Source organism: Anastrepha ludens, chromosome 6, assembly GCF_028408465.1.
Source record: "Anastrepha ludens isolate Willacy chromosome 6, idAnaLude1.1, whole genome shotgun sequence".
Lineage (NCBI taxonomy): Eukaryota > Metazoa > Arthropoda > Insecta > Diptera > Tephritidae > Anastrepha > Anastrepha ludens.
This window is the reverse complement of record NC_071502.1, coordinates 25,784,076-25,806,145: the sequence shown is the minus strand read 5'-3', so window position 1 is coordinate 25,806,145 and position 22,070 is coordinate 25,784,076. Positions and strand designations below refer to the sequence as shown.

At 38.3% G+C, this 22,070-nt stretch overlaps 2 protein-coding genes across 2 annotated transcripts; both read left to right on the top strand.

Moving 5' to 3' along the window:
• Positions 1 to 1,363: 1,363 nt before the first annotated feature.
• Positions 1,364 to 3,946, top strand: LOC128867754 (GATA zinc finger domain-containing protein 14). The gene is made up of 3 exons (XM_054109225.1): positions 1,364 to 1,895; positions 1,957 to 2,622; positions 2,686 to 3,946. Exons 1-3 carry the CDS (start codon positions 1,733 to 1,735, stop codon positions 3,360 to 3,362), a joined length of 1,506 nt encoding a protein of 501 aa, XP_053965200.1. The 5' UTR covers positions 1,364 to 1,732; the 3' UTR covers positions 3,363 to 3,946.
• Positions 3,947 to 4,935: 989 nt separating this feature from the next.
• LOC128867458 (uncharacterized) lies at positions 4,936 to 22,070 on the top strand. The gene is made up of 7 exons (XM_054108662.1): positions 4,936 to 5,309; positions 19,833 to 19,927; positions 20,430 to 20,500; positions 20,573 to 20,713; positions 20,826 to 21,187; positions 21,251 to 21,477; positions 21,595 to 22,070. The coding sequence occupies exons 1-7, from the start codon at positions 5,110 to 5,112 to the stop codon at positions 21,774 to 21,776; spliced, it is 1,278 nt and encodes a 425-aa protein (XP_053964637.1). The 5' UTR covers positions 4,936 to 5,109; the 3' UTR covers positions 21,777 to 22,070.

The window sequence follows — 22,070 nt, the reverse complement described above, 5'->3', positions numbered from 1 at the left end:
AGGTGGAAATGAGCCTCATCACTCAATATGATTTTTCGATGGAATTCCGGATCCTTTTCATGCATTTCAACGACCCAATCAGCAAAGACACGACGTTGTTGATGATCGGCCGGCTTGAGTTCTTGTGTTAAGTGGACTTTGTAAGCCTTACGACCCAAATCTTTATGCAAAGTACGGTGTAATGACGTATGTGGAATGCCTAGTTCCAAAGAATGACGAGGAATGGACAAACCTGGATGCTCTTCAACACTTTCAGCTCCAACAGCAATATTTTTAGCTGTTCTTGAGCGACGTGCACGAGTTTTATGCTTCACATCACTAACTTGTCCCAACAGCTCGAATTTGTTCACCAATTTCTGTATTGCGGCCCGACAAGGTGCTTCACGTTGACCCAAAAATGTTCGAGTTTTACGAATCGTCTCTGCCAAATTTTCACCATTTTTATAGTGAATTTTAATAATTTCAATGCGTTGTTTAAGCGTGTATCGTTCCATTTCAATTAATGGCGTAGTTTCTACTTGTCAAATATCAAAAAATGACAGCTTCAAAAGTGACATCTACCGAAATAACGGGCTATTCAAAATAACACCTGTTATTGGAAAACCCTTTAAAAGCCTCCGGAGGGTGTGTGTGTGTGTTTTTTTTAATTTTTACGGTGGGAATACGCCCCTCTATTCCCCTTTTCCCACTTTTTTTCAAAGCGTGTTTTTTTTGTGCTGCAGATTTCACTTTTTTGCAACTTTCAAAGAAAACAATTAGTTCATCAAACAATGTATGTTAAATAAACCTTACGGAATTTAATTATATTATAAATATGGACGCTGAAAACAAATGATATTCATCAGCTGATGTGCTTCGAAAGACGTATCATAAGGAAAATATATGGTCCGGTTGCAACAATAGATGGCAGCTACCGCATTCGCTACAATAATGAAATCGAAGAAATCGTTCAAGGACAAAATATAATACGTTTTATCAAAGCCCAACGAATTAGATGGATTGGGCACGTACTGCGCATGCCGAAAGAGCGAAATGCTAGGAAAGCTTTTATTTTAACACCAATTGGAGGAAGAAAAAGAGGACGCCCACGAAAGCGATGGTTAGATGACGTCGAATCAGATCTTAAGCAAATGAACGTACACAACTGGAGAGATGTAGCCATGGATAGAATAAAGTGGAGAAAAATTGTTGATGAAGCTATGGTCCACCACGGACTGTGAGGCTAAGAAGAAGATAAATATTGTATGTTGAGTAAAATATCATTAAGAATATTTCACTTGGGTTAGCCTGTGCAAGATTTTTACGAAGACGTGTGAAAGAGAGAAGAAGATGGTTAAACAATTAAAAAACCACAATCAGCCACAACTGTCATTTTGCTATTGTCAAACAATTAAAGACTTTTCTGCTGCAGTTAGTTTTCATGCCCAATAATTTATTTTGTAATATACTAACGAAATATATTTAAATAAAGTGAAAAATTAGTTTGTGCATGTATGTGTTTCAATTCGTTCAATATTACACTTCATAATATTCTTATCCACAAATTGTAATCGTGAAATGTGTGATGTCGGCAATAGTCTGCTCTCTAATTAACAAATTTAATTAAGCGATAATTAAACTATCGGTGTGAGGCGCTGTTAAAGCAGAATCACAGTGCTACAAGAAACTGAAGCTGTAGTTGCGTTAACGTATCAAAAGTAAAAAAACAAAAATTGATTTCAACGCGCAGAAAATGATGGACGAGCAGTTAATTGATGAAGTCGCACAGCACGGAGTTATTTTCAATCGCCAAAAGTACTACCTCAATGGTAGTAATGGTCCTGGTAGTGGAGGGGGAAAGTATGAAACTAAAGATGAAGCTTGGCAAACGATTGCAATTAAATTACGTACAGATGGTAAGTGTGCCTTAAGTGATTTGCAAACTTTTTTTCGCCACTAAATTTATTGTTCTTCCAGTTGAAACTTGTAAGAAACGTTGGAAGTACTTACGGGAACGATACGTTTCGCAACGCAAGCAAGGCGATCCGCCGGTGTATGAGCATCTCTCGCGTCCCTACCTCGAAAAGATGAAATTTCTCGACCAGCACATACAGCCACGCAAGTCATACCGAAATGTGCCCAATTTTCTTACATCCCCACACTCGGTGAACAGTTCCAATTACAGTGAGTTCAATATGGATTCGAAGTCAAATGGCTCTATAAAGAATATAGGTCATTTTGGCAACTCTCAACATCATTACCACCAACCAGATCATCAGCACCCTATGAATGCATTGAGTTCCAGCGCAGCGGCCACTTCGGCAACAGAATCCGGAAACGGCCAGGTGAAAATAGAAGCCGATCAAATGTTTCGCGATTTTGCTGCTGCAGTAGCCTCACAACAACTCCAACAAATATCACAAACACAGCTGCATCATCATCAAGCAGCTGCAGTAGCAGCCGCTATAGCAGACTCTTCTCAAAACTATAATGAAAACTATCGTGATGGCAACAACATAAGTGGGAATAGTGTAACACAAAATGGCAACAGTAGCGGTATGGGTATATCGTCATCCTCGTCTTCAATGAAATCACCATTATCTTCGCCATTGGCTGGTGTGAATGGCAATCACAATGGGACAAGTAAGTGTAACACAAATTCACATGCTCCAAAACTGTGTTAATTCGCACATTTTTATGTTACAGATCACCACCACTCGACAAGTAGTGCGCAGCAGGCAATCGCTTCATCATCCTCTAATCAACTTACTACTCATCCATATGGTGACTCCAATGCGGATGAACTGGATTCTTCGACCGGCAGTAATTATCATTCGAAAAAGCCACGTGTACAGCTGAATTCCAATGTTGGCAATATGTCGCATAATAACAATCATTCACAGCATCAACATTCCGGATCCCATAATACCTCCAATGCCACAAATACACACTTTATTGATGATACAGACGATGATTCCGATGATAATAGTAATGGCTTATTGCAACCGCAAGCAATACTCAATGATAATCACAATAATCACTATGATAATACGGCTTCTACTTCCTCCGCGGCGGCGGCAATACAACGCAATCCCAGTTCCTCCAACAGCGGTCAACAACAACAACAAGGCATGTTTCCCGCAAATGCCGACTTTCTATTTCAGCTTTATCAGCAATTGCCTCACCAGCAACAACAAAATATAAATACACCACAGCAGCAGCAGCATTTCAACAAGTTTCAAGCACCACAGAATCCCGCACCGTCGCGTTGTTCCGAGCACCTGTTGGGTGAATTGGTAACAACAGAACTATTAAAAATGTCAAAAGAACGGCGCAAGCATGTTCAAAAACGTATTCTAGAAATACTATTTTTTGATGATTAAACGCAACAATTTACGTACTACTAAACGCCAAGTGACATGAATAAAGTTGCTTCATAGTATCGCGGTATATTTTGCCATCTCTCAACTGGACGCAGTGCATAAAGTGTATTCATTCCACGTAACAGCTAGATTTAAAGATATAAGAATAATTATTTGATTATGAGTTCTCTAGAATCTTAGTTTTATGTGTGTATGTAGAACCCACCTAAATTAAATTTAAATCTTTTTTTATCATAGTAAACTTAGATATGTATCCTATCTTTTCTACTCTAGTCAGTCTGTAAATCTTGCTTAAGAATATCTGTTATACAGCTTCAAAGAATTATTATACCGATAATACCAGTTTTTCGCATAAAACTAGAAATGTATCCATATACCTATATGGTTTTTTTACTTGGCGACTTTAATTGTATGCTCGTATTTTTGTATAACTAAAAGTTATGCCAACTTCTACGTAAATAAGTGCACGCAGCAGAATTGTGACCCATTTACTACAAAATAAGATACAAAATATAAAAATATGTCTTAAATCTATCGATATTGACTATAGGTATTACGAAACAATAAAGAAAACTATAATTTAATTCTTGCACATGCATTTCTTTTAGGGGTGTTGTTGTTGTTATTATTGTTATAGCAGCATAAACATTCCCCACACGTGTAGGGGAATGGGATATATTGTTGTAGCAGCATAAACATTCCCCATACTTACATACGGTGAATGCTGCTGGAGTGACAGTCCTTGGCCGGATATAATTTCGGGTCGTTTCGGTAACGTAGAACCGACTGTCGTGGAAACTGAGATATAAAGCCGGGTCGTTCCGGTTACGTAGAACCGATTGTTGTGGGAATGTTCTTTTTGGTAGTTATCATTCCTTGCCATATGGCGCTCACACTCACCAATGTAGACGTACGCCCGTATCCGCTGGCACAATCAAACTCATGAGAGCCCCATGTAAATACATTCTCACCACTGTTCCGTTCTGTAGTATCGTAGATCGTTGTAGAGGGATTTTGGATTGCTACCGTAGAAACGTGTCAGCTGATTGCTCTCTGAGCACACGTGCTGCCAGACAGCACATTTCGAAACCAGTTACAAAATAAACTTGGAAAATTTTGAATTTTTGTTAAAATAACTTAAAAACAATGCTGAATAATGTTAATTATGCATCGATAAATGAACTATTTGCATTTGGTGGTTTTTGGCTTTGATTTGTTATACAATTAAAAATTACTACTGATAACGCGGGCGTGTGAAAAAGTGTGTAAGCAAAAATATGAATGGCAACATTATGTAGATACAGCCAAATACATACACACACAAATTGATGTATTGTGTAAATATGTAATTGGGATGAGTTTTTGTGCTCGTTAGGGGCTGCGGTAAGGGACTGCGCACGTCGTTCACTCTTTTCAGCATAACTCGTTCTTAAACATCTGGTAAAACTTGCTCTTAAGTAGTGTCGGTAAAGAGGTACCGCTCCTGATAGTGAATAAACGAACTCAACGCCGTCATATTTGAATTCGTCGGCGCTTGCACTTTCTTTTCGAATCAGCTGCTTTCGTTTATTTAAGATTTTGTTTTCAAGATTTGAAGTGCGGTTCGTATGGAGTGCATATCTTCGCGTGATAACTAGATTGAAAAAGAAAGTGAATTGAATTGTAATAAATATTTTGACAGCACAATTTGTTTTAATTAGTTTTAGTTTGACATTATCGAATTAGCAAATAAACGATCACGCGGAAAATGTTTTCTTTGTCGCGAAAATGGACACAACTACGCTCCAGCATAAATGCAATCTCAGGAGCAAGTGCAACCAATACCAGAAGCAACAACAATATTGGTAATTCAACGCATTACCAATGTACAATAACTCCCAATGATAAGCAAAAGCAATTAATTGTTAAAGCGGAGAAACGGCACACACTCGCGAAGAGATTCCAACGGTATGTGCATAGTTGTGTCAACTTTTAAGTTTATTTAAAGTTACAAGCACGAGGAATTTTCAACGCATCGTTATCTGATTAGACAAGTTAGGTCCTTTTAGCTTTATAAAAATTACTAATATCAACAAGACCGAGAAATAAGTTGCTATGAAAACATTCAAATAACTATAGCTCGTGACTTACTACTAGTTGTTGTTGTTGTAGCAGCATAAACATTCCCCATACTTACATACGGGGAATCCTGCTGGAATGATAGTCCTTGGCCGGATATAAATCCGGGTTGTTTTGGTAACGTAGAACCGACTGTCGTGGAAACGTGGTCGTCTATTCCAATAAAAATGCATTTTATGAAAAAAAAAATTAAAACAAATATGTAATAGTTATTGTTGTTGTTAATGATGTAGGAGCTTGCAAAGCCCTGCTTTCAGTCGTTATCGTCGTTATCATTTAACGATAGGCCCAGAAAACGAGCGATATCGACGGGATTGGGCCAAAAAAAGGAGTGTATGGTTAGTGTCCTGTAGAGTACTTTCACATGTCGGAAATGTATTGAGTGGGTCGGTGTCGATTCCGTGTAGAAAAGAGTTCAACCTAATACGACATCCGGAACGTAATTGTGTAATTGTTGTAATGAACTCTCAGTGAATGCCGTTTAAGATTTGTCTCTATTCTGCTGTTGTTATTGTAACGTCCTAAAACGTTCCCCTGACGATCCGATGTAATGGCCTCTGGTGACGATACAGCATGCTTGACTGCGCTTTGTATGTGTTAGTGCAGTCGGGTGGCGTCGTGTCACACATACTTGTTGTCGGTAAAAATCAAAAATTTTAGATATTAGCGTCAAGCACCCGACACGCACACATATAAAGTTCTTGTCAAACAATGCTTGACCGTCACCAGAGGCCATAAGACGATCAGCGAAAACGTGTTTTATGGCCTCTGGAGACGATACAGCATGCTTGACTGAGCTTTGTGTGTGTTAGTGCAGTCGGGTGTCGTCGTGTCACACATACTTGTTGTCGGCTTTTGAATGATGAAAATCAAAAATTTTAGATATTAGCGTCAATCAGCCGACACGCACACATATAAAGTTCTTGTCAAACAATGCTTGACCGTCACCAGAGGCCATTAACACGATTAAATTAGTGTTCTATGTTATTTCATCATAATAAGATATTAATCTGTTCGAAGTATTAAACAAAAGGAATAAAAATCAAAGTACAGTAGAAGCCCGATAAGTACAATTGGAAAATTTCAGCAATGATTGCACTTAACGAAAAATTGCACTTTTGCGAATTTCTCCTGTGGATCGAGGAATACCTAGGGAAAAATATTTTAACTCTATTCAATGCAATTAATGAGCTCAAAAGGTCGATATTCAAGAAAAATGAACACATATTTACTGAAATTAATACAAAGAGATCAATGCGGAAGGACATATGAGTGTGTGCTCCAAAATTCAATTATTTTTTTTGGAAAAACTTTGTTATTTTCGATTGCGTTTTCTCGTAACACTTTTCAAGTGCTTTTGCTCGGATATCATGCAAACAAGCGATCTGATTGAATGACAGTACATCGTTCTGTTCACCCCATTTCAAAATTGTATTGACATAGCCAAAAATCGATTCATGCTGGACTTTTTCGGTTGTTTCTTCTTGAGTAGTATCTTCGGGTTCATTGGCTTCACTATCACCTTCATCTATTCCTAATTCCAAAACCCAATTGCGGATTTCGTCTATGTCTGCTTCACCCACATAGTTTTCGACCATCTCATTTAACCGTTGTAATCTTTCAACAAGAAGGGGGTCGTCAATTTCGATATCCAATGGCATATCGTCTGGATTAGATTCAATAATCGCGTCAACTGTTGGGCTTGTACCCAATACGCTTTTCCAGCATTTAGCGATCGTTTCAGGGAGCAATTTCCCCCATGCTTGGCTCAACATGATCACGGCGGTTTTCAAATCAATTTTATTCAATAGTTCATGTAATGAAGAATCTTTTTCACTAATTATGGTTTCCATTAGCAATGTTTTGTATTGAATTTTTGTCAAGTTAATAACACCTTGATCCATTGGCTGTAAAATCGCTGTGCAATTGGCCGGAAAATACATCACTTCGATCTCACCACAAACTAATTCTTCTTCGGACGGATGAGATGGGGCTTGATCCAGCAAGAGTAATGCTTTGGGTGGAACATCATTTTCTTTGGCGAATTTTTTCACTTCTTCGACAAAATTATCAAAGAACCACTTTTTGAAAATATCCCGCGTCATCCAAGCAGTCTTGTTGCTAGCATAATTCACCGGTAGACGAAAATTTTTAAAACAACGCGGATTCATAGATTTGCCGATAGTTAATGGTTTTATTTTGTGGCTGCCATCACCATTTGCACACAAAAGAACACTGATTCGATCTTTTGAAACTTTGTTGCCTGAAGCACTTTTTTCATCAAGCACCGTTTCATCAGCATTATATATTTGTGATGTTACATATCCTTTTTCAGCGATTTTCGCCGTCAATTTTTCCTTAAATGGCTCAATGGCTTCTGGATCACAAGATAATGATTCACCAGTCACAGTCAAATAGCGCAGTCCGAAGCGTTTCTTGAATCCCGAAAACCATCCATCACTTGCATTGAATTGTTCTCCATCCTTTTTTATTTCATCAAATATTTTTAATGCTTTGCTTTTCAATATCAAGCTAGAAACAGGAGAATTTCGTCGCCGCTGATTCATGAAAAACTGGTACAAAAGCTTCTCGAGCAAAGTTTTCCGTTTATTTCCAAGTGAAAATAAATTGTATGCATTTTCTTTTAATGAACGTGATTGTTTTTTTATTCGGCAAATCGTTGCGCAATCAACTTTGTATTCGAATGCGAGATCTCGTTGTTTAACGCCTTTTTCAATTTTTTGGAGAATCTCATCTCTTTCTTTCAATGTAAGAAAATGTAGATACTTTTTCACTTTTCCCATGATTTTATTTGATGAAATCAAACAAAAATGATTCAAACTCCGAAAGATTGTTTTATTCTCAAGAATCAGCTTGCAACTAACGCGTGTTGAATGTCACAAATGATTCGATGCCATATTTTATGATATCAGCGCTACAATTTTACAGTTATTTGTAAAAATCAAAAATCATAAAGCGTGAGAACAGTGTTTTTGGTTGCAATAATTCCGAGAACCATAACTGTGCATAGCTATAAAGCTGTGTCTTCGCGCGTGATGAACGCAAATACATTGCCGTATTAAGTAAAAAATTTCTTCGAACAAGAATTCTTTTGCGCCCGAAAATTGCAATTTTTTATTGCTCTTTTCGAGTTTTCTATGGACTCAAAATCGAATTGTACTTTCCGCGAAATTGCAGTTATCGGTATTGCACTTATCGGGCTTCTACTGTATTACATATCGATAAATCGTATGAGGGAAGTTACAATAGCAAAAAGCAAAAGTATAATAATTGAAATAAAAGCTTTAAATGCACCAATAGCATTAAAAATATAAGCAAATATACATACATACACGTAAATAGGAGCAAATACAAACCTGCTTTTATCAGCAGTTAACATAAAAAATAGCTTAAAACAAATAAAAAAAGCTTTGATGCTAGCGTTGAAACAGTCCGTCGAGTCTTGAGTTAATTTATACGGAATATATAATTTATATGATTAATTGTTAGAGGAAAGTTTAGATACCCTGATCGATTTAATGCAGGGATATCTGAATGTAGTTGTTCCATGGGCAGCAGACTGCGGCATATCGGTGAATCCTCTAAAGACGGAGCTCGTCCTTCTCACGAGGAAGTATAAAATACCCAGAGCTCAACTCCCCTCGATGGGGGCGCTCCGTTGGTGCTTTCTGACAAGGCGAAGTACATAGGTCTAATTCTTGACAGTAAGCTAACGTGGAAGCCCAACATTGAGGAGAAATTAAGGAAGGCAACAATCGCCTTGTATAGATGCAAGGGCGCAATTGGCAAAAGATGGGGGGTCTCGCCTAGAGTTGTATTTTGGCTCTATAATACCATAATAAAGCCAATCCTGTTATATGAATCCGTTGTCTGGTGGAGCTCACTGGAGAGGACGACATCAGTTTAAAAGCTAGAGAGAGTTCAGAGGACTGCACTCATTGGAATCAGTGGGGCGCTTCGAACTACTCCTACCCTGGCACTTAATGCAATGTTAAATGTGGTACCTATAGACATCGCAGACATAATTGCCGCTGCACGCACCGCAATCAGACTGAGGGGCTTGGGCTATAAGCTCAATCTCACATATGGGCACTCAAGCATCCTCAGAAACTTTGAGTTCATCCCCTCGTCGACGGATCAGTGTGTGCCCTCACTTAGTCCAAGCGGTACTTTCTCCACCCACATTCCACCAAGGGAGGAGTGGACCGGGGGCAACACTTGGGGACAGGGCCTAGTTAACCTGTTCACGGATGGCTCGAAGCCGGCCGGTAGGGTTGGAGGAGGGATATTCTGCAATGAGCTCCCCATCGAACTCAAATTCAGGCTACCGGATCATTGCAGTGCGTTCCAAGTAGAGGTGGCCGCAATTAAAGAAGCAGCTGACTGGCTGCTTGCATGTGTAATAACTGTTAAGAAGGTAAATATATATTTACTTCGATAGACAAGCGGCAATAAGGGCCGTAGGCTTTATGATGGTACATTCGAAACTGGTCAGGGAATGCCTGGTCTCTCTCTCGATTGCATCAGAATTCTTCGATATAAAGATAATTTGCGTACCTGGTCACAGTGACATAACTGGAAACTGCGAAGCCGACGAGCTGGCCAGACAAGGGACCTGTGAGGTAGTGTGCCCGCGAAAGGAGAGGATCGGGATCCCCTTGAAAACCTGTGCTCTACTCCTGGAAGGATGGGCTTTGCACCAACTCAGCGAGCGCTGGGCAAGTACACGAACATGTAAGGTCGCGAAGTCCTTCTGGTCACGTTTGGATAGGAGGCGTTCGAGGGATATTCTGAGGATGACAAAATCTCATCTCTCAAATTTCGTGGACATCCTCACGGGGCACTGTCCGCGGGGTATACATGCCATGAGACTCGGAATTGCTTCGAGTCTTTTTTGCGTCAGCTATATGGAGGATGAGGTGGAATCATCTCAGCATCTGCTCCTCAGCTGCCCAGCTCTCGCGGGACTAAGATTCAAGCATCTTGGTTCTCTCTTCTTTTCTGCGCTTGCTGATATAGCAGGTATTGAAAACAAAAATCTGCTGAACTTCATCAGCAACACAAAGAGGTTAACACAACCGCAGACTAGTCACCGTTCATAGTCCCCAAACAGTCAATCTTCCCCATCCCTTTCCCTTTCGTCCTCTTTGGGCAATCATCACTACCTAACCTAACCTATAATTTATATGAAAGAGTCTAACGCCAAAATCCACAACTGAGTTAAAATCATTCTTTTAAGTTTTACCAACTTTTCTCGATTCTAACATCTACATAATCTACTTAGGCTCCTCTTACAAGTGAAACAAAAATAAATACCCTTTAGACTACTAACAGTGAGTTGTGTTTTCAGTTGGTATACGAAGTGGTTAATTTCGAATGATTTATGGAATTTATTACTATTAACTATTAATTGTTTTGCTTTTGTATTTCCTTAATAAAATGGAGTGGTATTTCAAATGTAAATTATTAATTGTAACGCAGGCTTTTATTTAGCGTTTCAACTATTGCAAGGTAAATATTTTCTTAGGGTCTCACTGTGAGTGTGCGTAGCAGTATACTGGTATGAAACAATTGTTACCACACACAAACGTAGATTTGTGTACATGAAAAATATTATAAAACGTGGTTGTTGTTGTTGTAACAACAAAAACATTTCCCATACATGAACGGGGAATGCTGCTGGAGTGACAGTACTTGGCCGGATATACCATATACTCGTAGTTAATCCGGGTCGTTCCGGTAACGTAGAACCGACTGTCGGGGGGATTGGTTCTTGGGTAGAACTTTGACAGATAGAAAACAAAACAAAACTGGAAATGTTAACAAAAAGTGGATGCTGTCCTATACTGCTTCATAGAATTCTATCTTCCATAAGAACTGAGGCGTCAACTATGTAAGTGGGCCGCTGAAAAGAGTCAACGTTAACGGGACAACCCGGATTTATATTCGGCCAAGGACTGTCACTTCAGCATCATTCCTCCTACACTTAGAATACTTTGCTTTGCGGCCAATACATTTTTCATAAAAAAATTTTGTATTTATTAAACTTTTGTTAAGATGGTTACTGAAGCTGCGAGTATACATTATTAATTGATTAAATATTTTAAGAAAAGCAAGTAATTTAGTGCATTACAGGAAAAAGTGCTTAGTCGAGTTACTATAAGTTCTCTTCGTCTTCTTAATTGGCGCGATAGCCGCTTACGTGATTTTGGCCGAGTTTAGGAAAGGGCGCCAGTCGTTTCTTTCTCGTGCTAACCGGCGCCAATTGGACACACCAAGTGAAGCCAAGTCCTTCTCCACCTGATCTTTCCAACGCAGAGGAGGCCTTCCTCTTCCTCTGCTACCACCAGCTGGTACCGCATCGAATACTTTCAGAGCCGGAGCGTTTGTATCCATTCGGACGACATGACCCAGCCAACGTAGCCGCTGGATCTTTATGCGCTATGTCTATGTCGTCGTAAGGCTCATACAGCTCAGCGTTCCATCGCCTGCGATATTCGCCGTTGCCAAAGTGCAAAGGTCCAAAAATCTTCCTTAGAAACTTTCTTTCAAACTCTCCAAGCGTCGCTTCATCGGATGTTGTCATCGTCCAAGCTTCTGCGCCATACGTTAAGACGGGCTATAAGTTGCTTTATCAAAAGTATATTCTTAGGTGTAATTATATATACTTCCCGTGAACAAAAAATTGACAAGCACTATCACTTTGTCTATTTTAAAGTCGACTGTATGAGTTACCTTTACGCCGCGTTGTGTGGATTTAGTATGCCCAAAAAAACCAATACGGCTGTCTAAAATGACGTTGAGAAATACCACCAGCTAAGTCAGTATTAGGGAGGACCCTTAATTTTATAGTAAATAGCAAGAAATTACATTTATTTAGGAGTCAGCATTAATACCGTTAACAATGTCAGCCTTGGAATTGAGCCGGCAATCTCTCTTGTAGTAAGTTATGAACAGTAAAATCCTCCACGGTCAAATTATAAGTCCGTATGCCCATTTTATTGCAAGACCCAGAACGATAACAATATTTAACTACAGTCAAATTTAAATGCTCAAATTCTCATTCACTCTATTGGTGCATCTCTTCTCGTAAACTCTTTTTCAGAAAAAACCTAACTCAACTTTGCTGGCTTAATAGAAAACTTTCCTTTCGCAGTGATAGCAGTATTAGAAACCTAAAATTTTTCTCAAGGCAGTTTTCAGGCGCAACAAGAATTGCAGGTTTACAAAACAATTTTTACCATAAAAATATATAATGTTTTCTGCAATATACGAAGTTTATACTGTCTTCATTTTGAAATAACCAGTACTAAAGAGGCAAACCAAAAGTATGAGACGTGAAGATAATGATACCCTTTACATAAAAATAAAAACGGCTTTGATGGCCGTCAGCAACATTCAAATGTAAACTAAAATCAGCTGTTTGAGTCAAAAGGGTTACTTTTCTAGTTTTAAAGTAACCGCGGTCGCCAATTTCAAAATTGGCATTTTGAGTTATGAGCAAATATTGTAAATTTTGACTTTGAATTTTTGGACATATTTTCAAAAAGCTATATTTTCAGAAAGTGCAATAAAATAAATTCAATATTCTGAAAGTTAGCACTAGAAGCAACTCCTTAACATAGCTTCTAGTTACACTTAAGTTTTCCTTACGTACAACAATTTTCATTCTCTCCTCTTGCTATTGCTCAATGCTTTTACTTAGTTCTCCCTCGCAGAAGCCATTCTGAACTGGCAACCTCTAGATCTTTAAATTCGAAAGGAAGCAATGAAGGCGGCGTACAGGCTCAAGTTAAACGGAGTCTGGCGAAATGAAGTAAGCACTGGCCACTGTCAAATATACCACCAGTTGTCGGAGCGGTGCACACTGTTCTCGATGCCAGTGGACAATCGGGTGCCTGTCGTTAGCTTCGGTAGGAAGTATGATGTTTTGATCCCAGATAGAGATCAATGGTTAAGTCCAGAGAACCTATTAACGGGATATCAGCACACTTTCTACACCGACGGGTCCAAAACCAGCGATGAAAGCGGATCTGGACGGTACTTAGACAAAGACACTAAATACTCCTATGCCACAGGGCAGATGGCCACGGTATTTCTTACGGAAATCTATGCCCTCTTGAATGTGGCGTACTGGCTAATTGAGAAAAAGTAGCAGGGCAACAGTACTGCTCTTCGAAGTTAGTCGGTGAATGTAAGACTGCTCTGCTTTTTAGGTGTCAATTCCGCATCGATTCAACTATGGATTGACGACTTCATGAGGTCTACCCACAGAGGTCGTTGGTCTGAGTGAAAGAACCAAACAGTAAAACAGCGACCTTTCTCCTAAAACTCAGCTGGAAGGACCTGAGAGTACTGATGGGTGTAATCACAGGGCACAACGTGTGTGGTCAGCATATGGCTACCATGGGGTTCGTGGACAGCCCGATATGACTATCCTGTCTTGAGAATGACGACACTGCAGAGCATTTTCTCTGTAACTGTCCTGCATTTTCTAGAATCAGACTTAGGATATTGGATTGCGATATACTGAGTATGGACAAAGTTCATATTCTTTCTCTTCCGGATCTTTTAAAATTCATCAATGAATCCAAGAGATTTGTGGAAGAGTGGCCTCAAACTGTTTACCATCCACCTTTTATCTTTCCTATCTCTATTCTTTCTACTGATATCTATCCGGGTGTATAGTACAATGGTCTAATGACTGAGTGCTTGGACTTGTCTAGCCCCCCACAAATCTTATCTATTTTCTACATGGCAAAATTACTCCCCAAATTGCGCGCAAACTTGCCTTCTATTATTATCGGAAGTAAACTATTCCGATAACTCGATTAGCAGCAAAACTTCTCCCTCCTGCATATTAATAAATAACTATGTTTTATAACAAAAGATAATTTGTAAATTTTTTTAATTTGTTATGCACTTTTTTTAATTTGTTATGTTCTCGTACTTAAGTTATGCCGAATCTTACCTTTGTTTGTAAACACACCACCGATTTCTACAAATGAAAACATCCACAAAGCATTAGCATACTTACATATGGCTGTATGTGCAATCACTCATGTGCATGCACATATGTGTATGTATGTGCTTCAGCACTCAAACTAATTTTATCAAACAAAACATTATGCATATTTGCTTATTTAAACAAATACAAAATATGTACGTGCAAGCCCACAAAAAACGCAAAGTAAAATACATAAAAATTTGTAGGCTACCAACTGCCAACTGTAGGCTATATGTATATGTACACTTGCAGACAAAACAATAGAATCGCGGTAATTTGACCCGTTTTCATCACCTTTCTTTTTTTAATTTTCATTGATTTTATATAAAAAAAAATATGTACACTTGCGGAGAAAATAGTAGAATCGCGATATTCTGACCCGTTTTGACCACATTTTTTGTTTTTTTTTTTTAATTTTCGTTGATCTTATATAAAAAATATATGTACACTTGTAAACAAAATAATAAAATCACGTTTTGACCACCTTTTTTTAATTTTCATTGAATACACTTGCGATCAAAATAATAAAATCGCGGTAATTTAACCCGTTTTCACCATCTTTCTTTTTTTTAATTTTTGTTGATTTTATGCAAAAAAAAATATGTGCACTTGCAGACAAAATAATAGAATCGCGGTTTTTTGATCCATTTGAGCACCTTTTTTTAATTTTCATTGATTTCATATAAAAAAAAAAATTTTTACTTTTGCGAACAAAATAATAGAATCGCGGTATTTTGATTCGTTTTGACTACCTTTTTTTTCTAATTTTCATTAATTTCGTATAAAAAAATCATTCTAAAAAAAATGTCATATAAATCAAGGTTTGAAACTTTTTAATACTAAAAAAAAATTGGAGTTTATAGTCTATTATATTTTTGTATAATAAAGTGCAAGATGCTGGAAAATCCCGGTCATTTTCTATTTCTCATAAAGGCCATTTTCACCAAGCCATGTAGTCTAAATTGGCTTAGGAACAAGGTGACGCGAAACTAATCATCACATTTTGTTTTTGAATAACTTTTTTACCAGTTAAAAAATGATTTTGAGCTTCTTTGCTTGTCTGTTTATACATATATTGCAGCTGTCTAGTTCGTGTGTTTGCATTAAGTAGGCTATAGACGTGGCGAGCATGCTCGCTCTCGTTTGCCACAGAATGGTGAGCGGCTCATATCACACTTGTTACGTTAAAGCGTAACAACTCAAAATCTGAACATTTTCAGTAGAGACGAAAAACTGTTTCCGTAAATATTAATAATATACATAGGTATTACAAGGGAAAAATATGTAATTGCACGAAAATATCATTAAAAACAATATAACGGTTGTTTCATTCTTATTTGTTTAATAGTTGCGCTAAAATAACAAATTTTTGAGTGGTTACTCTTTTCCTTTTCTTTTTGAGTTGTTACGCTTTAACGTAACAAGTGCGATATGTGATTTTGTGCTGACAGCGTACGGAGGGATGCCAAAACGCATATGTATGTTGCGATTGCAATGTTTGCTATTTATGCCTCTTTAAAAAGAAAGAGGGCAAAAGCAAAACGCAGAAGAGTATGCGTGAATGATTGAATAATAGAAGTGGGAGAAAGATACCGTGTAAAGCTATTAAATCATCTTTAATTGTCGAGATTCTAGAAATTATAACATTTTTTTGCGTATGGACTTGGAGACTTATAACTCGAATTCTCGAATTGGTGATGCCTGCAACTGTTAAAAAAACTATATTAATGCGAGACTCGATTACACTGAACGAGAGATTATGCGCTACATTAAGATCCCTTACCTCAGGACGAAGCTACGAGAACTTCAGATTCTAGGCAAATATTTCATCCCAGTCTCTCGGCTTAGTAGTAGTAGAAACATGTTCTGCAAATATTTCTTCTCTAAAGCCATTTAGGTAATTCTATCCCATGCTCTGGTTTTTTAAACATGAAACATGGTTCAGGAACTATAAAAAGTATAATTTTAAGTTGTGTTCCATCATACCTACAACTTGCAGTATACTGACATATGCACCTAATTTGACAGTTATATTTTCAGTTTAACACCTTGAAAACGCATACAAAATGTTTCTAACAAAACGAAAACGAAGAGTGCTCAAGTAGCAGCTATGAGAATAGTAGCAGAGCAACAGGAGCATAGCAACAGGGGTAGCTGGAGTATACATGAGTAATTTCGTTAGTAGCGCTCCGGCCGTTTCCAAGTTTTTTGCTACCACTCCAACTAAAGAGAGCATTTAAAATTTTGTTTGGCTATTGCTCTGGGCTATTAGTAACGAAACGTAGCTGAGAGCGGAGCAAAATTCAAGTTCAGAGCAGTATCGAGAGCAAAAATGGAAATTAGGAAATAGCGAAACAATTTCCATCCCTGTCTAGTTCTCTAGTTTTAAATAGAACTGACGTACTTTGGGTATAGAGCAGACATATTTGGCATCGACCATATATTTTTTTGTTTTTCAAAATTTTCTCCATGATAACCAATAGTATTGATGCAAAATATGTCACAGCATTATTAGCAGTTTGATTCAAGTGCCACCAAAACATGAGCTTTTAAAAAACCTTCATATGTAGGCGGCCGCCGTAGCCGAATGGGTTGGTGCGGGATTATCATTCGGAATTCACAAAGAGAACGTTGGTTCGAATCTCGGTGAAACAACAAAATTAAGAAAAACATTTTTCTAATAGCGGTCGCTCCTCGGCAGGCAATGGCAAACCTCCGAGTGTATTTCTGCCATGAAAAAGCTCCTCATAAAAATATCTGCCGTTCGGAGTCGGCTTGAAACTGTAGGTCTCTCCATTTGTGGAAGAACATAAAGACGCACACCACAAATAGGAGGAGGAGCTCGGCCAAATACCCAAAACGGGTGTACGCGCCAATTATATTATATATATATATGTGTATGATTAAAAAAGGATTTGATACCAAATCAGATCTACAGGGAGGATGGCCTACGTATGTATGTATGTTGTGTTAGATGTAAATTTAAATTGAATTGTCTCGATTTACACACAGAGAAATCTAAAAGAGAGACACTGGAAATTCTCTTTTGATGTTTCATTCGTGGTCACACGGGCAAAATTGTTTTCGGCAACGTTCGTTGCTTTTGACGTTTACTTCTTTAAGTTTGCCAATATGAATAAAAGCCCAAAGCTTGTCGCCAGTACGGGCAACCAAAACCCTCCTCACTTCCCTGTCAATCCTTCTCCCACGAAGAAAATGTTTCCCTGTGTAAATCGTGACATTCGTGCTTCCTTATTCGTTAATTAAATTCACAAAAAGGCAACTAACTCCCTCACTAGCCTTCGGTCTGTGCATACTGTACTCAGAGTTCAACAACAACCCATCGCAGGGGAAGTGCTCTAGCTGACTCGAGAGACCGGTGTAATACTAACACAATTACGTTCTGTAAGTTAAACTCCTACCTATCCTGAATATGTATGTAGTTCTGGACATATCAGAAATGGGTCCAACATGTGAAAGGACCTAATCTTCATACTAACCTAATCTTCACATGACCGCTCAATGCAACTCATCTCTCCCTCTCTCTGCAACCATTTCCCCTCCAGCCGAACCTCTTCAAATAGACCACCAACTTGGCAGAGCTTAGTTTGTTACGATCACAACTTATACTTGGGTTTCTGTTTCATACTCCTGCATCCAAGATTCATGAACTGTACAGATGTTGTAAAGATGTCTAATACGATTGATTCTTAAAGGAAAACTAACCTTTGAAATCAGAAATTTAGCCTGCTGCCTTCAGCGATAATTGAAATTCACATTTTTCCCAATGAAAACGTCCAGAAATCTCGCATTTTTTCCCAGGACTAACGCCGCTACTCATTGCCCCAAGAGAACATTACAGGGTCCGGCACTCGAAGTATAACCAATTAAAAGGGCCATAAATTTAGTTTGGAAAATTACTTTTATTCAGTTCAAAGTAAAAACTGTGTGAAAATAATCAAAATTAAGAATCAAATTACTTTTCCTCGATATGACCACCTTCTGCCTTAACTATGGTCTTGAGATTGTCCAGAAATTAATCGCAAGCTGCCCGAACGTAACTTCCAGGTATTTTGGCTCACTCGCAGACTATGGCTTTTTCAGCGCCTCGAGACTGGTGAATTTTTTAGTTTGGATCGTGCTCTCCAAAATGGCCCAAAGAGAATAATCCATCGGATTCGGATCTGGTGGATTTGAGAGCCATTGTGTGGATGTTATGAAATTCGGAACGTTGTTTTTTTGGCATTCTTCGTCCACTCGAGCTTTGTGAGACGGTGCCGAGTGCTGTTGAAACGTCCATGGTCTGCCATCGAAATGTTTCTCTGCCCTCGGCTTCAAAGCAACCTCCGGAATACTTTCTTGATAATATTTCGCATTTACCTTGACGCCAGGCTCGATGAAAACGATTACAGAGCGCCCATCTGCGGTTACAGCGGCCCAAACCATTACCTGTGGCGGGTGCTGCCTCCTGCTGGGAGTTTACAAAGCGCTCAATTTGAAAAATTTTCGCGTTAGAAAACACAATGTTCGGAAATTGACCGTTTTCGGCCAAACGAAGCAACTCCTTCTCTCTCTCAAGTCTGACTTGTTGCTGCTTTGGTGTGAGATCATGCGCCTTTTCTATTTTGGATCTTGTAAGGCTTGACTTTGAGATCATTTTTCAGTATGCGGCGGATGCAACGGTCAGATATTTTCAGTTCTTTCGCCATTTGATTGGCACTTCGTCGGCGATTTCGTTCAAGTCGTTTCTTCACTTTTTGAAACATTTCACGTGACTTTGCAGTCTTTTGATAACCACCTCCATGACGTGTCGCGATGCTACCAGTGTCATTGTAAAAAGTAATGGCACGATAAACAAAAACTTCATTTACTTTGAGGCGCTCGAGCTCACGAACAATCGCTGGTTGTGATTTTCCAGCCAAATATAATGCAATTACGCTATTACGCTTGAAATCCATTACTGCTTTTCTTTTTTCGCGTTTGCTCTCGGCTTGTAAACAGTACTCTGAACTGTCATTTAGCCAACTAACAAACAGCTGATACCCGTGCATGAGCTGTGTGAGCGGTCTGAAGTTGGTTACACTTCGAGTGCCGGACCCTGTATTTTAGGCAAAGAAATATTTTATTTCATTATTCTAATATATATGGCGAACAAAAACTATATATGTGCATAGTACATTCTTATATAATATGTATGTATATATTGTGTGTGTGGCAGAATTAAATATCTTTTAACTATTTTTACTTGTGGCTGTGTTATCCATCCGGTATAATGGCAATCTATTTGTATTTGTGTTTATTTTTCACTTTTTCTCTCTTTTTAGCTCTTTATCAACATTGGGGAACCATTCAGAGCCAAAAGCTGCACGCATAGAGGCCTCAAAAGATGAGAGAAATGCATTCATGGCCGTATTTCCAGGTCAGTTAAAAGCAAAAAGAATGTTTTTGTCTGTCATACATTCTATTTGTTATCTTGAATTGCTCACTTGTGTTCACTTGAGCGCAGAAGGGTCAGAAAAAAGGGCACAGCTTTACTTTTACTTTTGTAATGCTAACAGATTTACAACAAAACGAAAATAAACGAAGCTTAATAATCATTTCTCGAAAACTCTTGCATTTAGTTTGCATAACTTAAACAATTTTCTCAATGCTCCATTGTTAGGTGCGGCTACTCGATAAATATTTGAGTTTTGCAACTGCCTTTGAAACTGAAATAATAAATTTCTATGTGTAAGCATCTTTTCATGTAAATTTATTTTCCTAAAACTTTACTCAATTTGCCTATTTCAAACCATTAAAAGTCCGCGCGGTCTTCCTACAGCTCATTTATCGAACTACATCAAAACTGCTCAGTACTCACACGCAGGCCAAGTACTTGTGTAGGAAATATTAGTAATTTGTAATGGATTCTGCCTTTACAGATGTTTTGCGCGAACTCAGCGAGGCAGCTAAAAGATACACAACTCCTGAGGCCGAAAACTGGTACACAAAGGTATTAACTGTTTATGTGCTTAATTCATTCAAAAATATCTAATTAAAGCATTTCTTTTTAAATATTTCGTAGGCTCTGCAGTACAATTTGCCACACGGCAAAAAGAATCGTGGCCTACTTGCCGTTTTAACGTATAAAAATCTAGTCAAACCTGATGCGCTCAGTGCGGAAAATTTAAAATTGGCCCAATACCTGGGTTGGTGTGTCGAAATGGTAGGCATTTCGCTTCTTTTAGGCATCAAATATTTTACTTATTTGATTTAACTGCGCTCGCAAACAATATTTGTCAATTTTGTGAACAGTGATTTTGCATGATTTTCCACAGGTACAATGTTTCTTCCTCATTAACGACGACATGATGGACAACAGCACTACACGTCGTGGTCAACTGTGTTGGCACAAATTGGAGGAGGTTGGCTTTATAGCCATCAATGATGCGCTTATGATTGAGAGTGGAGTTTATGAAATACTACGCAATAATTTCCGCCACTTGGATTGCTATGTTGATCTGCTCGAATTGTTCCATGAAATAACATTCATCACAACTTGTGGGCAATCCATGGACTTACTGAATGCTAATAAGAGTGTCAACTCATTCACTATGGACAAATATAATTTGGTTGTCTCGAACAAGACTTCTCATTACACTTTCTATTTTCCGGTAGCATTGGCCTTACATTTAGCGGGGTTAGTAGACAACCTCAATTGACATTTAAACTCCAAAATCGAAGAGAAAATGTTTATTTTTAGCGTTAAAGATCCGGAAATTTTCCGTCAATCCAAAACCATTCTATTGGAGATGGGTCATTTATTCCAAGTACAAGATGACTTCCTTGATTGTTTTAGCAATCCCGAGATTAGTGGCAAAATAGGCACAGATATACAGGATAATAAGTGTTCCTGGTTGGCGGTGACGTGCATGCAGCGAGCTAGTCCGGAGCAGAGAGCAATTATGGAGGAGTGTTATGGGAAAAATGGTCAGTATTAAGGTGGACACATTAACAGCAAATCCTGAATAGTAGCAGTTTTACTAATAATGAATAAATAAGTGCTATAACATCACGAATTTCAAATGCACACCATTTTCATTTCAGATTCCGAGAAAATCGCGCGTGTTAAGCAGCTCTATAAAGAATTAGACATTGCCAGGAGCTTTGCCATATACGAAGAAGAAAAATACAATATGATAAAAACACAGATCCAGCAAACCACGTGTGGCATACCACAGGAAGCGTTCTTACAATTACTTAATAAAATATATCGCAGGGACTCATAAGTCGAAACACAAGAAGAAACCCCAAAACGAATACAGCTGATTTGTGCAGTTAAACGAGCAGCTCTTAATCTGTGGGGCTTTTACGCGTTATGAGGATGTTTATGTTTAAACATTGATGGGGTCGGGTTGTATGCAATCTGGAACACAAACTTAATTTTATCTAGTTAAAATAATAGGTTTTACACTTCATTGAAAACCTAAGAACTGGTATCAATATTAGTAAATAAAGGGAATTTATGTATAAATTTGAAACGATTGCGAAACGAACGAATTAATAAATTTTTTAATTTAGTA